At 45.5% G+C, this 14,887-nt stretch overlaps 1 protein-coding gene across 1 annotated transcript in view; it reads left to right on the top strand.

Annotated features, from left to right (window-relative positions):
* PLEKHH1 (pleckstrin homology, MyTH4 and FERM domain containing H1) overlaps positions 1 to 14,887 on the top strand; it is a 70,660-nt gene that overhangs the window by 9,838 nt on the left and 45,935 nt on the right. Inside the window, exons 2-5 of the mRNA XM_077818715.1 lie at positions 3,486 to 3,548; positions 8,684 to 8,833; positions 11,827 to 11,910; positions 14,356 to 14,437. Of these exons, the coding sequence (XP_077674841.1) occupies positions 3,486 to 3,548; positions 8,684 to 8,833; positions 11,827 to 11,910; positions 14,356 to 14,437 (379 nt within the window). The remainder of the gene's footprint in view (positions 1 to 3,485; positions 3,549 to 8,683; positions 8,834 to 11,826; positions 11,911 to 14,355; positions 14,438 to 14,887) is intronic.

Raw genomic sequence — 14,887 nt, 5'->3', positions numbered from 1 at the left:
ACTGAATGTAAACAAATATGTCCCTGAAATAAAAAATCTACTCATTTTAGGAGAGAACAGATGTAAACCTTCCCCTGAAGCATCTCTGAAAATCTAGACCCAGCACCTTTGTACTAGAGCAGTGGTTCTCAAAGCCAGTCCGCCGCTTGTTCAGGGAAAGCCCCTGGCGCACCGGACCGTTTTGTTTACCCCAATGGGGACTGCAGGAAGGGTGGCCAGCACGTCCCTTGGCTTGTGCTGCTTCATGCAGCCCCCATTCACCTGGAGCGGTGAACCGCGGCCAGTGGGAGTCGCGATCGGCCGAACCTGTGGACGCAGCAGAGCACACTGTACTAGAGCACTGGAACCAGGAAATGAAATTGGTTAGAATACTCTGAGTACATTTCCCAGATCTGAGAAAGAGCTCTGTGTATTTGGAAATTTGTCTCTCTCACCAAACAGAAGTTGGTGTTGGTCCTATAAGTTATTACCTCACCCACCTTGTCTCTCTAGGATACTGCCACAGAAGGAGTGGAGGTAGTTTGTGCCTCTTCTATTTAGAGGGTTATGAGCAATGCTTAATTTGTGCCAGGACTTACCAAGGCTGAGCCCCAGCTCTTCTGGGCTTGTTGAGTCAGTTATGAAAGTAAAAAAAAAAAAAATTGCTTCAGCCCCAGCACCTCTTTCATTGCAAATTAAGTACTGGTTCTGAGGCAGGGATGGGATGGGGGTGGGGGTATGACCAGGGTGAGGGCGATCCTGAAGGCTGCCCTAAGTTGTGTCCCTGATGGGTTTTGAAGAACACAATCACTGGGATACAGGTCTGCCTAGCTTATACCCCATCACATTTTACACCCAACACATTTTGGGCTGCTGCAGAGACAGCACAGAGGCGGCAGAGCCCGATTTGTGCCTGGCACAGGGCCCCTCGACAGTGGGGATATGCACTGACAGGCCTTACTCCTGTCCTATCACAAGGGGAATGATAAACTGAGTCTTCTGTTAATAATGATGTGAATCTGACCCTCTGGTTTGACTATCCTAGCTGATTGAAATGCAAATGGAGGAAATGTGGCATCAATAGTGAAAAGTAAATTAGTTAGTGCTGAACCAATGCTACAGCATGCTGTTAGGATGTGCTGTGCTCCTTACCTGCTAACATTTGAGAGCTACAAAAAGGGATACATGAAAAGAAAAATAGGGACATTCTTTTAAATGCCACTGAAATTATGGAAAAGTCTTGTAGAATTTAGAAGGGATGAAACCAACAGAATCTTTACAGACCTTTAGTTAGGGATCCAAAGAAAAAATTCAAAAAAGTTATAGAATTTAATAGAGAGTGAGGTTTTTCTGTGTTTTTTTGAACTATCCTGTAGAATTCTATAGCAGGGATATAATTAGGGCCTGTAACAGGGTCCTCTGCCCGCCCCTCTTCCTGGGGCCCGCTGACTGCCCCAATAAAGCTCAGAGAGGCTTCCTGTTATGCAGCACCTTTGACTTTATTTACACACACAGTTCTCCCACCATCAGTGTTGAGCTATGTACAAGGCTTACAGGATTAGTTCCCTCCTTCCCAAGCAATCAGCCCACAGCCAGAAGACTGCCCATTCTCCTGGTAGCCCCCCTTCATACTGGCTCCCAGCCCTCATAACTACTGGCTTGTCAGGCCCACAGGTGGAGCCAATCCCCAGGCCAGGAATCATGCCTGTTACACCAGTCTGAATCTATTCCTCTTGATTGGAGCTGGCTGAGCAGGGGCTAATTAGGTGCTTTTGCAGCAGCACCTTGCTACATGGCCCTACCAAATTCACAGCCATGAAAAACGCATCGTGGACTGTGAAATCTGGTGTGTGTGTCCGTTCCCCCCCACACACACACTCCCTGGTGAAATCTGGTCTTTTGTGTGCTTTTACCCTATACTATACAGATTTCATGGGGGAGACCAACGTTTCTCAAATTAAGGGTCCTGACCCAAAAGGGAGTTGTAGAGGGTTTGCAATACCGCCACCCTTACTTCTGAGCTGCCTTCAGTGCTGGGTGACTGGAGACCAGCGGCTGTTGGCTGGGAGCCTAGGTCTGAAGGCAGAACCGCTGCCAGAACAGCGCAGAAGGAAAGGTGGCAAATACCATACCAGGCCATCCTTACTTCCGCGCTGCTGCTGGTGGCAGCTCTGCCTTCAGAGCTGGGTTTCCGGCCAGTCCCGCTGCTCTCTAGCTGCCCAGCTCTGAAAGCACTGCCACCACCAGCAGCAGCACAGAAGTAAGGGTAGTAGTACTTCAACCCTCCCCCGCCCCCTGCAATAACCTTGCAACACCCCCCTCCCCAACTCCTTTTTGGGTCAGGACCCCTACAATTATACCACCTTGAAATTTTAGATTTAAATAGCTGAAATCATGAAATTTATGATTTTTAAAATCCTATGACTGTGGAATTAACCAAAATGGACCATGAATTTAGTAGGGGCCTAGATACAATTCACTATCAAAGTCTATAGAAAGTTTACAGTTTCTGTTAACTCTATAGGGGTTCTATAGTGGTTTGGAATAATAGAGTGAAAAAACCCTATACTTTGTGCTATAAGTAGGGCCTGTAGGGACAGCTGGCATGTGTGTTAGTTGCCGGGGTGCCACTTCTTGCTTGAATTGTCCAACAGAGGTTGTAACCACTTGTAAAGCCTATGATATTTTTGGCAAAAATAGGCCCTACACCAAATTCTAGCTTGGTTAACTACATTCTGCCTCTAAATCCTCTCTCCAGTTTAAACTGGATACAGTTGACTTCATATTTTATTGTTACATAGTTATGTAGTGTGTTAACTAGTTGTTGTGTTTCACTCCAGACATGGGTGCATTTCACTGAAGGTGAAGGAATTCCTGTATGTTTAGGATTAAATTCCATACTCTTTAATCAACCAGAGACATCCATTGACTTTGCTGTGAGCTTTCCTTCAATTAAGGACTAGTTAGTTAAATTCTTTGGGATGAAAGGTACAATAGGAATGTTAAATGATCATTAACCTGTAGCGTTGGTGAGATTAGGGGCTGCTTTTGTAGCTAGACCACAGTATCTACTCGACCTATTTAGATTTAGATAGTGTATGTAGCCTACTGGGAGCCATTCAGAGCTGTATTCAGTTTTATTTCCCCCTATTAAAGAGTCACTGTTTGGAGAAAGCACAGGAAAGAAGGATGGGCTATAGCCACACTACTTGCAGAGACAACCCACCAAGTATAAATTGCAGAGGCGGGTCAGGGCACCAGGGATGTTCCTTTGACCCATGTAATGAATGGTGAAGCTCACTAATGAGGAAATGGTTCTTGCAAATCCAAAAGGGGTGGCAGGGTAGGCTGGGGGAGATCAAAGATCTTTGTTTCCTGGTCAGAGCTGTCCAGTTAACCCCATGAATGCCAAAGATCAAAGTTCCTGTTAAAGAAACCAGCAGCTTATGAGTAAAAAAAAAATTAATGATTCTGCTCACTGTCAAATCTCTTTTCTGGCCGTGAAGATGCAGGAGCTGGAGCAGAGAGTAGTCGAGGCAGAGCAGAGGGCTGAGAATGCAGAAAAACAGGTAAGAGGTTCTCCAACACTGACACTGTTATGAACCCAGCAAGCCTGCACTCTTAACAGTCTCCAAACCACTGTAGAGAGAGCACCCAACATTACGAAGCTTCACTGGGGAGACACTTATTACAGAGCAATGAATTAATATTTCTGGTCCTGCCCCGCTATCCTCCTGCCTGAGTTTCAAGGATGGCCCTAAAGGAGTTAAGCCCAACACATGACACCTGCATTTCAGTTCTGCAACCAAAATAGTTGAAGAATCCTGCAGAGAAGCTGCACCTTTACCTACAGATCTGTGGCATGGAGGCAGATAAGCCAATGGAGTGACTAACTGTCACACAGTATGTCACACTGGACCACAGAATAACAGCGGACTATTGCAGATCAAGATTGAAGTGCAATGTTGGGGCACCATAGAGGCTGTAAAACACAGTGCAATACACAGGAATGCTGTTGTGAGACTGACTTATTTCCTGGCCCCAATCCCATGACATTGCTCAACATTACAAGATATTATATACCTATGTCACGTTGCATGGGGGTCAGTATCCACTGGTTCCTGTTTTAGGGGCCTCAGAGTGGAATAGCCGGCGCTACCGCAGTTCAGGATTGAAGTACATTGGCATAGCTTTTAGAGGGAAGCTTGCATTGCCCCAGGAGCATCATCTCCTCTCTTCCAGGAGCCCCATATCACTCCAGAGAAGTAACAAAATAGCTTAAATTCCAGACCCATTAGCCCTCATGTGGGATTCTCTAACCTTGGTGCAGTTTTTCCAAAGTGAAAGCAAGTGTACTATGAAATGTAAACAAGCAACATCTCAACTAGAAACATCCCAACCCCCAATAAAATTATACTGTGTGTGAAGTTAACAACGAGCTGGTCCCTGTGCAAAATGTCTGGGTTGTTGGCACCATGCTATCAGAGGTTCCTCTCCTCCCCCTGCTCCCTGTGAACAGCTCATTGTTAAATGCTGAGATGATAATGGCAGAAGTGAGTGGGCAGCGGATTAGGAAAGGATTGAGCATGGGACTGTAACACAGGTCAGTGGGTGAGACAGGCAAAGAGATTGTAGCTATTGCTATTGTTGAGGTCACTAGACCACCTGGTGACTTAATTAAAAGGTAATGGCCTTGATTCAGCCTTGCTGACACAGAGGTGGCAATTGCACCCCCTGAACCAGCAGAGCAATGGCATCTACCTCTCCTCTCCAGGTGTTCTGCCAGGACAGCATTGTTTTACATTCCAGCCAAGGCTCTGTAGGAAACCCACTAACAGAGGCTGACCCTTCCAGCCGATTCTTCCCACTTTCTGGGAAAAACAAGCCCGTTCTGTACTTCTGGCAGAGTGGAGATTCTTCAGGTTGGTGGTGTGTGCCACTGTGACTGACCCTTACCGTAGCACACTTTCCACCAGTGAGAGGCCTGCAGCCCAGGCTGTACTGCCATACATGGGCAGAACCCAGGGGAGTGACTTGGGCCCCAAAAGTTGCTGCTTTTCCAACAGCACTACCCATATCAATATCGAGAGAGAAGCGGCTTTTCAGTAGAAATGCTTTAATTACATCCAACAGCTTTAGGAAGTGGAGCTGCCCCTCCCACAAACAGGTATATTCTGGGTGAATAAGAAGCATTTGGCAAATGAAAGGGCTCCCCATGGAGTTTAGAGTCTTTTGTTTTCTTTCACCCCATGAAACTGGCTGTTTGGATTGCTAATTCAATGGGCTCCCACAGCTGCCATCCTCAATTAAAGAAACCACATGTCTGCAGTCCCTACTCTGAGCCTCCAGCACAGAGTCAGCACTCGGGCATCAGACACACACATAAAAAACATCCGACTCAGTGAGCTTAGCTTTCTGGCTGGGATGGCAGGTGCCTGCCTTTCTGATTCAGTGCAAGGGAGAAGCAGTTTGCTTCTCTCTGTCTAATGCAGACCGACAAGGGGACAAAACACAGCTTCTGCAAGTCTGAGGTGAGGGCTGCCCAATGGAGCGTAAGCTGCTCTCTCATGCAGAATCTGTGAAGAAACCTGGTCGTTGCCAGCACTCTGCCATGCTGGCCCTAAGCCTTTGTCAAGACAGAATGGCATTTGGGAAGAGCTGGTTTGAGAATTATTCACAACTCAAGTCTTACTGACAAGACAATGGTACCGGGTATTTGACACTCATTAAGTTTTGTAATTACCAGGCTGAGTTAAGTTGAAGGAGGTCAGTTTGTCATTGGTAAGGAACTTTACTATCTAGCAAAACAAGTTCTTTATAGAATCTTCCATACAAACTAGACTCAGACACTTCACAGGGTTAGACGATGATGATAACAGTGGGAATTAGGAAATAGGCTCGGGAAAGAAAGTAGTAGTAGTAGTCTCAGAGGGTTGCAAAGAAAAGTCAGATTCTAGAGCACTAAAACTTTGTAATACAAAAGAATTCCCACCTGTTCACATGAACTAGTGTTGGCATCCTGCTGGACCTCAGCCGGATTTGACATTGTTGACCATGAGATTCTGCCATCTCACCTGAGAGAGATAGTAGAAGTCCAGGGTAGAATGTGCTAAAATGGTCTGAGCCAGGGGTGGGCAAACTTTTTGGCCTGAGGGCCACATCTGGGTATGGAAATTGTATGGCGGGCCGTGAATGCTCACGAAATTGGGGGTTGGGGTGCAGGAGGGGGTAAGGGCTCCATCTGGGAGTGCAGATTCTGGGGTGGGGCCATAAATGAGGAGTTCAGGGTGCAGGAGAGGGCTCCAGGCTGGGGCAGGGGTGAGGGGGGTGTGAGGGCTCCAGCTGGGGGTGTGGGCTCTGGGGTGGGGCTGGGGATGAGGGGTTTGGGGTGTAGAAGGGTGCTCCGGGCTGGAACCAAGGGGTTTGGAGGGCAGGAGGGGGATCAGAGCTGGGGCAGGGTGTTGGGGCATGGGAGGAGGTCAGGGGTGCAGGCTCTGTGCGGCACTTACCTCAAGCAGCTCCTGGAAGCAGTGGCATGTCCCCTCTCCAGCTCCTACACAGAAGCATGGCCAGGTGGCTCTACGCGCTGTCCTGTCCGCAGGTGCCGCCCCTGCAGCTCCCATTGACCGTGGTTCCTGGCCAATGGGAGCTGCAGGGGTGGAGTTTAGGGTGGGGACAGCATGCAGAAACCCCTGGCTGCCCCTACATGTAGGAGCCAGAGCGGGGACATGCCACTCCTTCCAGGAGCCATGGCACACGTGGAGCAGGGCAAGCCCCCAATCCCACTCCCTGGCGGGAGCTCAAGGGCTGGATGTGGCCCACGGGGCATAGTTTTTCCACCCCTGGGTTGAGCCCTTCCTGCAATATCACTCCCAACAAGCAGTGATGAGGAAATTGCACCCCTTACTGGTGGAGTTCCACAAGGATCAATTTACTCACTGATCTTTTTCCACATCTATATGCACCCACTAAGTGAACTGGTCAGATTGCACAGACTCAAGTGCCAGCAATTTTCAGATAATACTTGTCATTTACCATGTACAACCACACCACTACCACCAAGGTGGCCCAGTGCTTGTGTGAGATCAACTTTTAAATTAATACCAGTTGGCTAAAGCTAAACCCAAGCAAGGCAGAGGTGATGCTGGTGGGCAGATGAAAGTATTCTGAAGGACTTGCAGCCCTGCTGCAGTCTCTGGTCATTGAAGACACGTGCCTACAATTGGTCAATTCAGTCCATAGCCTAGGTGTACTCTGATTTCTCTCACATAGCAGCATCTGCAAGTAACATTTTTACCATCTACACTCGGCTAGAAAATTCCATCCCATTCTAGTGGACAAAGGTCAGGCCTCAGTTATTCACTCATTCATCACCTCTTAGATGGTTTATAGCAATGCCTGGGCATGAAGTCTTCCGCACTGCAGAATGCAGTGTTGTCTTCTGCGTAACTCCAGCTACTGCAAAATGCAATGTTTGTCTTCTCAGCAACACAGGCTATGGCAAACATATCAGACCTGTCTTCCACTAGCTAAAGTGGCTTCCAATAGACTTATCAAATTAAGTTCAAGGTCTGTCCTTATCTTCAAAGCACTCCATGACCCCTGGGCCCAAGATACCCACAAGGATCATCTAAAGCTCCAGGATGGAGACTGTGGTCAACAACTCTGCTCCACTGGGACAATGGACTCTTAACAAGAGTAAAGCTCATCTGTGCAGGAGACAGAACTTTCTTTGGTGGTCAGCCTAAGACTGTCTCATGAACTCCCCTAGGAACTAGGGACCATCACAAACCTCACCACTTTCCACTCCAAGTGCAGGGTGAATTATTTTGACCTTGCCTTCTCTAATATAAACACGTAGCTGCAGATAGTTATATTTAAAACACTCCCCCTCCCTCAAAACAAGACACTTCACTGCACATGCTTCTCCCTCTCGGGAGAGGATGAGAGAGCACACACACAAGTGTTAGGTGGCTTAATGCACTACTAGAAGGCCATCAAATACTACAGTGATAAGCATGGTATAAAAACCTACATAAAGTAGAATAGAAGGGAGCCCAAAGGGAGGCAAGGCTCTGATGGGTTTCAGCATTTTTACCACTGTGTTAGTTAGCAGGTTTAACCTGCACAGTTGCAAAACCACCAGAAGCTGTCAAAGCTTTGTCTAAACTAGGGATCATAGCAGTGGGAGTTTTTTGGTAAGTTTTCCCAGTGTAGTTACAACACAAAGGCTTTGAAGAGGACAAGTAGGATCTTGAAGTATTGAATCTGGTATTAATGGGGGTAAATAATTCAATATGGTATTCGCTGTAGTCAGTGTAGAGAGCCCTGCCTTTCTATATAATGTAGGGTATTTATATGGCCTCCCTATTACCACAGATTGTGAAGTGCTCAGATACAAACTTGTATCTTCTCTTGTTTCTCATTGCCTTTCACCCTGTCCCCCAATGATGCCAGTGGCAATGTCAGAACTGAACACACTGCATTTGAAAATAAAATTAATTGCAGAGTACCTTAGGCCTGTAAAAGTGTTTTTTCAAAGGTCAGATTTTTCTTTCTTTCCCTCCATCATAAAGATGAGCCCCCATTCAGAGTGGTTACCACTAAAGAAACTCATGCCATCACATTCAATTTTCATTAAGTCCACCACTACCACCACCACCACCCATGGTCATTACAGTGAAAGTGTGAGGGTATCTTTCAGGTCAGAGAAATGGAAGAGAAGGTGAAATTGGCCAATATGAAAACCAGCGAATCAGAGAGTACCCTATACAGAAAATACCAGGAGCTGCTGGGCACAGTGCAAGGAAAGGATGATCTGATCGGCAGACTGAAAATGCAGCTGGAGAAACAGGTAAAGCCACCTTCCACTGGGAGATCTGTAGCATGCATGGGCCAGTGGGACTGTAGGTAACATATGGTGCAAGGCTTTGCTTATCTCTCTAGCATCCATGTGCTTTCATCTATGCCAATCTATGAAGGGAAACAATCTCCTTCTGGCTGGTAGGGTGACCCGAGTCTTTAGTACAATGGTTCTCTGATCAAAGCAAGATTCCTCTCCTGCCAAGAGAAAAGGAGTACTTGTGGCACCTTAGAGACTAACCAATTTATCTGAGCATAAGCTTTCGTGAGCTACAGCTCACTTCATCGGATGCATACTGTGGAACTCACTTCATCAGATGCATACTGTGGAAAGTATAGAAGATCTTGTGTATAAAAAGATCTTCTATACTTTCCACAGTATGCATCCGATGAACTGAGCTGTAGCTCACGAAAGCTCATGCTCAAATAAATTGGTTAGTCTCTAAGGTGCCACAAGTACTTCTTTTCTTTTTGCAAATACAGACTAACACGGCTGTTACTCTGAAACCTGTCTCCTGCCAAGGAGAAATACAGGAATCCAAATAGACAAAACCAAAGTCAAATCTGCCCCCATTTAAGTTTGGGCTGATGGTGATTCATAATGGGATGTGAAAATGCTTTATTGGGATCACTGGTTTAAATTCAGACTAGACTGGGAGAATGGACATCTCAGACTGAAAACAGCCTTTGACATCCTGGTTGTCTATATGATTCAATTCTTAAGTGTAGAGATTTTAGTGGTTCTGGGGTGTGGTAATAGGATAGTGAGTCTCTTACCATTATGTCTTTGATCTGAATCTAGTCTGGGTCATTACAATTTGATTGATGTTCAAAGGCCTATGTAAAATGCATTATATAAGATTTGCCAGGTCTTATCAAACCACTGGTCAATCAAGTCTGAAATCTCATCTCCAGCAGAAGCTGGCACCTGATGCTTCAGAGGAAGGCAAATAAGTAGAGTAATACACATTGCAAATGTTACAATGCTGTACTCAAGAGGGGAAAGGGAGAGAATCCTACCTCCCTGACATGAAGCATGAGATTTGATAACATTTGTAGTTAAGCATATTAAAGTAAGAGTCATTATTTGGTCATAGAATTATCCAGGACTATTTAAATCCAGAAACAGTATCTGAACTAGATGTGCTGCTGTGGCATTGAGTTGCACAGAGCAATTAAAACAATGAAGTAGCAAATTTATTTTTATTTGTTGTATCTGTACGTGCCAATGATTGAGTGAACCCTTTATTCTCTTACTTTGTGAGAGTGCAAAAAGGAGGCGAGTGATCATTTTTACTATCCTTAGTTTCTAATGAACTAGACTCCATGTTATAAAAGCCTCCAGCAGATTTGGCACAAAACCACTATCACAATTGTCACCTTTGTTGTCAGCCTCAGTAGAGAGGCCAATGGCTGAAGGAGCCAGGGAGACTGAACTTCTCCCTCTTGCTCGTAGGCTTGGTTTCTCCTTGTAAGGTATCTAAGCTATTTTTGGAGTGGGGAAGCTTGCACTACCACCACCCATGCTATACCTGATCTGAGGCTAAACAGAGGCCTTCACTTTCCAGCAGTATCAGTCTAGCATCTTTCAGCAGCAAATTCCCTTAAGAAGGGAAAAAGAGAAAAATGACATAACCGCAAAGCTGATGGCATGGTGTCATCACCCTGGCAATCACTTGGGAAGAATACTCCCTGTTTGATTTCTCAAACATTACTCTTCGTACTATTATTGTAGCACCTAGGAGACCTGGCCAGGAACTTATTCTAGGCACTGTACACACACAGAACATACCTGTAAAATCCTCCTTGAGTTTCCCCTCATGGTAGAAAGGTGCCCCGTAGGCACCCTGACTCAGTTCCCCCTTCCCTCCCAGGGTCCCTCCAAACATTTCAGTGCTGTCTTGGGCTGAGAACAGTTTTGTCACAGGATAGTTTTTGATTAAGCACATCTCAAAGGCATAAACTAGAGCCTCTGGCTCTGCTGCCTTTTGTCACTTTTGACTCTTATTCAGTCCTCAATCTTCCTTCAAATAGAAGGTTGCTGGGCTTATCCCCATCATCTCCTGATAAAGTTTAGAGGCACAACCAAAGCTCCAGAGTCTCCATCTGTCTGCTTTTGGCCTGTCTCTCTTCCTTCCAACTCCTAGGCCTCCTTATATCTCCTGACCCCAGATGCTACCTCATCCCCTAATCAGTGGTAGCTAGGATACACCAGTTCAGTCACAGGAGGTGTGACACATTCTTCCTAAAAAGGGGCTCAGTCACTCTGTGACAGTCTACCACCTATAGACAGACCAGTGCTCCCTGGGTGTCCAGTCTCAGGCTTTGAGCCTGTTGTCCCCGATTATATTACGTTGACTTTGGTTTCTCAGTGAGAGCAACAGCTGTGTGTCACAGGGACCTTGATGGGATTTCAGGCTTTCAAAGTAACCATCCTTCCTAAACCTCCAACCTTAACACCTGCCCTCTAAGCTCCAGATAGAACTATTGACATTTATAGAATTCTCTTCATTCTGAAGGACTGCAAAACATTTTACAAGGTACACACAGGAATTGTTTAATTCTCCACTGACATGTAGCCACCGATTGGGTGGAAAACTACAGCTATTTAACACCGCAGAGCAACATTACATAATAATGTAGGATAAGAGGAGTAGAAGACTATGTACAAATGAAACTCTGGGAGGCAGAATGTAATTGCTCGAGATGGAATTAGACCAAGATACAACAGGGCCCCAAAACAGATACCCTGGAATTGTTAGCCTAAATTTTCAAAAATGACTCAAGTGGATCTTGAAATCACCAGACACCTTAAAGGGGCCTGATATCAGAGGCCAGGTGAGCATTAATATCTAACTACACTTTAGTCCAGGGACCAATTCACTGAATGGAAGTTCCAGTTTATAAGCCACTACTGCTACATTAACCCACTAAGAACATCATGACCATGTTCCCATAATACATTTAATCCTCTCTTTGCCACAGAAGCAGTTGAGGGCTGAGGAAGCTAAAATTGTTCAAGACAAAGCTGCCAAGATCAAGGAATGGGTAACATTTAAGCTAAGAGAGGTGAGTCTCCAGCCTGTTGTCAGCTTCTGTGGTGTGCAGTTGGGAGTGGTGATTCTATATGTTGCTGGAGTTGTAAATCGAGCACTTTGTATGGACAATAAAAGCAAGATATTATTACTCCTGGGGGAATTCTGTACCACTGCCTCATGCCAACAGGCAGGATGGGCTCTCCAAAGTCACTGACAAAATGTGATCTCTCCAAGGCATAGCTATTGTGCCACCCAGTTAACTAACCAGCCATCAGACTGGAGTGTGGGTGATATCTACATACAGAAACTCTTTATGTCAGGTCTCTTCTTGCACTGAGTGAAACTTTTAATGTTGTCTTAAATGCTTGTATTCTCCTACACTGGCTTACTCCTGTGGGAATTCAACGCCACTGAACAGGCGCATACTTAATGTGCCATGCATATTTTTAATTTTTTGCACAGAAAAAAGCTTCTGCCAGAAAGTTGCTGCAGTTCCATCTTTTGCCCACAAGAGGGCACTACAGTGTTAGAACAGAGCAGCCTCAGCAGAAAATAACTTCAGCTGGAAAAAGAAAAGGAGTACTTGTGGCACCTTAGAGACTAACCAATTTATTTGAGCATAAGCTTTCGTGAACTACAGCGAAGTGAGCTGTAGCTCACGAAAGCTTATGCTCAAATAAATTGGTTAGTCTCTAAGGTGCCACAAGTACTCCTTTTCTTTTTGCAAATACAGACTAACAGGGCTGTTACTCTGAAACCTGTCATTCAGCTGGAAAGCTGCTGTAGTTCCTCCTTTTTCCCACCAGATGGCGCTGTGGTGATAGAACAGAGCTACAGCTCCTGGCCAGCTAGGGAAGAGAAAAAGCCTGCCTTATTCACAGTGCCTGTGGGGCTAGGTCTGGAGAAAGGGGATATGGGGAGACAGACACTGTGGGGCTGCTGGGGAGTCAGAGGGGGGCTCATAAGGGCTAGTGTGGGAGGACAGACTGGGGCAGGGGCTGAATGAGAGTAGAGGCGCAGGGCCACTGTGGGGAGGGAAGTGCAGGGCCACATGGGGATCGGGAAAATGGCTGTCTGAGTGGGAGTGGAGGGACACATGGGGGTCTTTTTTGTCATCTGTATTGTTACAGACATACTTGCTGACAGGTATTTTGAAATAAATGACCAAAAATAATTGAAACGTGGTATGATTATATTGTGTTATTTTGACAAAATATGCAGAATTTTTCAGAATTTGAAAATATTGTGTGCAGAATTTTTAATTTTTTGGTACAGAATTTCCCCAGGAGTAAAGATATTCACTGCCACAAAGGAGTTAATGTTTGCCAGAGCACACAACTCATGATGCAGGGGCAGTTCCTCTGTCCTTGACTTAGGACAATTTACTGATTTGGGCAAAGTTTGTGCCTAATGGAGTAAACTGGTGCTGAGTTGCCATGATCAGATTTCCACCTCCAAGAACCAGAATTTGAAGTAAATTGTTCTCTCATTTAGAGGAAGCAAAAGACTTCCCCACGGTCACCCTCTCCTGTGAATCCTGAGATGCAGTTCCTGTCATTCCTCCCGAGGCAGCACCTGGCACATAGCCATTTTATTTCCTGCTATTCCTTAAAGTTACTAACTCTGTGTGACACTGTTTTCCTCCAGCATGGCATTCCCTCATGTCTGCCCTTCCCCTCTCTTCCAAACCCCTCTCAGCTCCTGGGGCTTTACCTCATTCCAATGCCCACTGAAGTCAATGGGATTCTTTCCACTGACTTCAGTGCGCACTGGATCAGGTTCCTGCTGTCCCATCTCAAAGCACTTTTTAAAAGACTCAGTAACTCTTTACTCTTTGGATTGAGGCCACACATACATCTCCAAACTTTGGATTTCTCAATTTGTTTCAGGAAGGAAGTTGTTAGCATGGTGCTTTACACCTATAGGTCGTGCAGGGATTCTTTATGTGAACACTGTGTTTGGGTGAGAGTCCCCAGTCTCTTTAGTACTGCCTGGATTATTCGCTGTGATGTGTTTCTTTCCCCTCCCTTGAATATGTATTTGTGAGGGTTAACTTCATGTGTTCCCCACCCAGTCCCTCCTGGCACAGGGGGGATCCCATTACATTGTGTGCAAGAGGAAGGAAAACTGACACTCCCAAGTAATAGTAGTTTAGCTGTCTCTTTCATACCAGTTGTTTTCCAAAATATTTTACAGGTAAACTATAAATAATAGCAGTGAGAGAAATGATGGGGCCTATGCAGGGAAGAAGAAAGGTGCTTTCCAAGGATATTTGGGAAGAGTGGGTAGGTGCAGAAGGGCTATTCCAACTGGCAGAAGCTGCTGCTGAGAAGGGCTTCAGAGCTTAAAGTTAAATTTATCTGTTCTTTTTCTTGTTCTTATCTTGACACTTAATTGCAGTCAGAGACCTAAACACTTCTTGATGTTGGGGAGAGTGTGTGAATAATTTTTTTCAGTTTTTATTATTGTTTCATAGCTTGAGCTAGGAAATTACCACCTGAAAAACTGTAATCAGAGGCTGACAGAGCAAATTGAAGCCCTTCAAGATGCATTACAAGGTAAATATGTTCATTTTGGAATTGTAACCTAGTAACCAGCTGAGGACTGGTAGTCAGGAATCATGGGTTCTGCCATAGATTAGTAAGTATGACTTGGGCAAGTGGCATAACCTCTGTTCCTTAATTTGCCCATTTTTGAAATGTGAACAATAATGCTGACCTGTGAGGCTTAATTATATCAATGTTTGTAAAATCATCTGGATGGAAGAAGCTATAGACAGCAAGTTGCTTTTATCCTAACAATGCTCCTTATTTGGTTCCAGTGGGGATTGAATCTTGGACCTCTGGTTTAGGAGGCTGCGACTGCTTCCAAGCTAATGGGCCTGGCTGGTCCTTTTGCTCAGGGAGTCAAGGCTGTCATTGGCAAACCTTTATTGACTTCAGTAGTGCAAGATCAAGTCCTTGATGAATTTCACTATACTTCCTCCCTGGGTAGTGGCATCCACATTG

Source organism: Eretmochelys imbricata, chromosome 6 (genome assembly GCF_965152235.1).
Source record: "Eretmochelys imbricata isolate rEreImb1 chromosome 6, rEreImb1.hap1, whole genome shotgun sequence".
NCBI classification, from domain to species: domain Eukaryota; kingdom Metazoa; phylum Chordata; order Testudines; family Cheloniidae; genus Eretmochelys; species Eretmochelys imbricata.
This window is presented reverse-complemented; position numbering and strand designations above follow the sequence as displayed.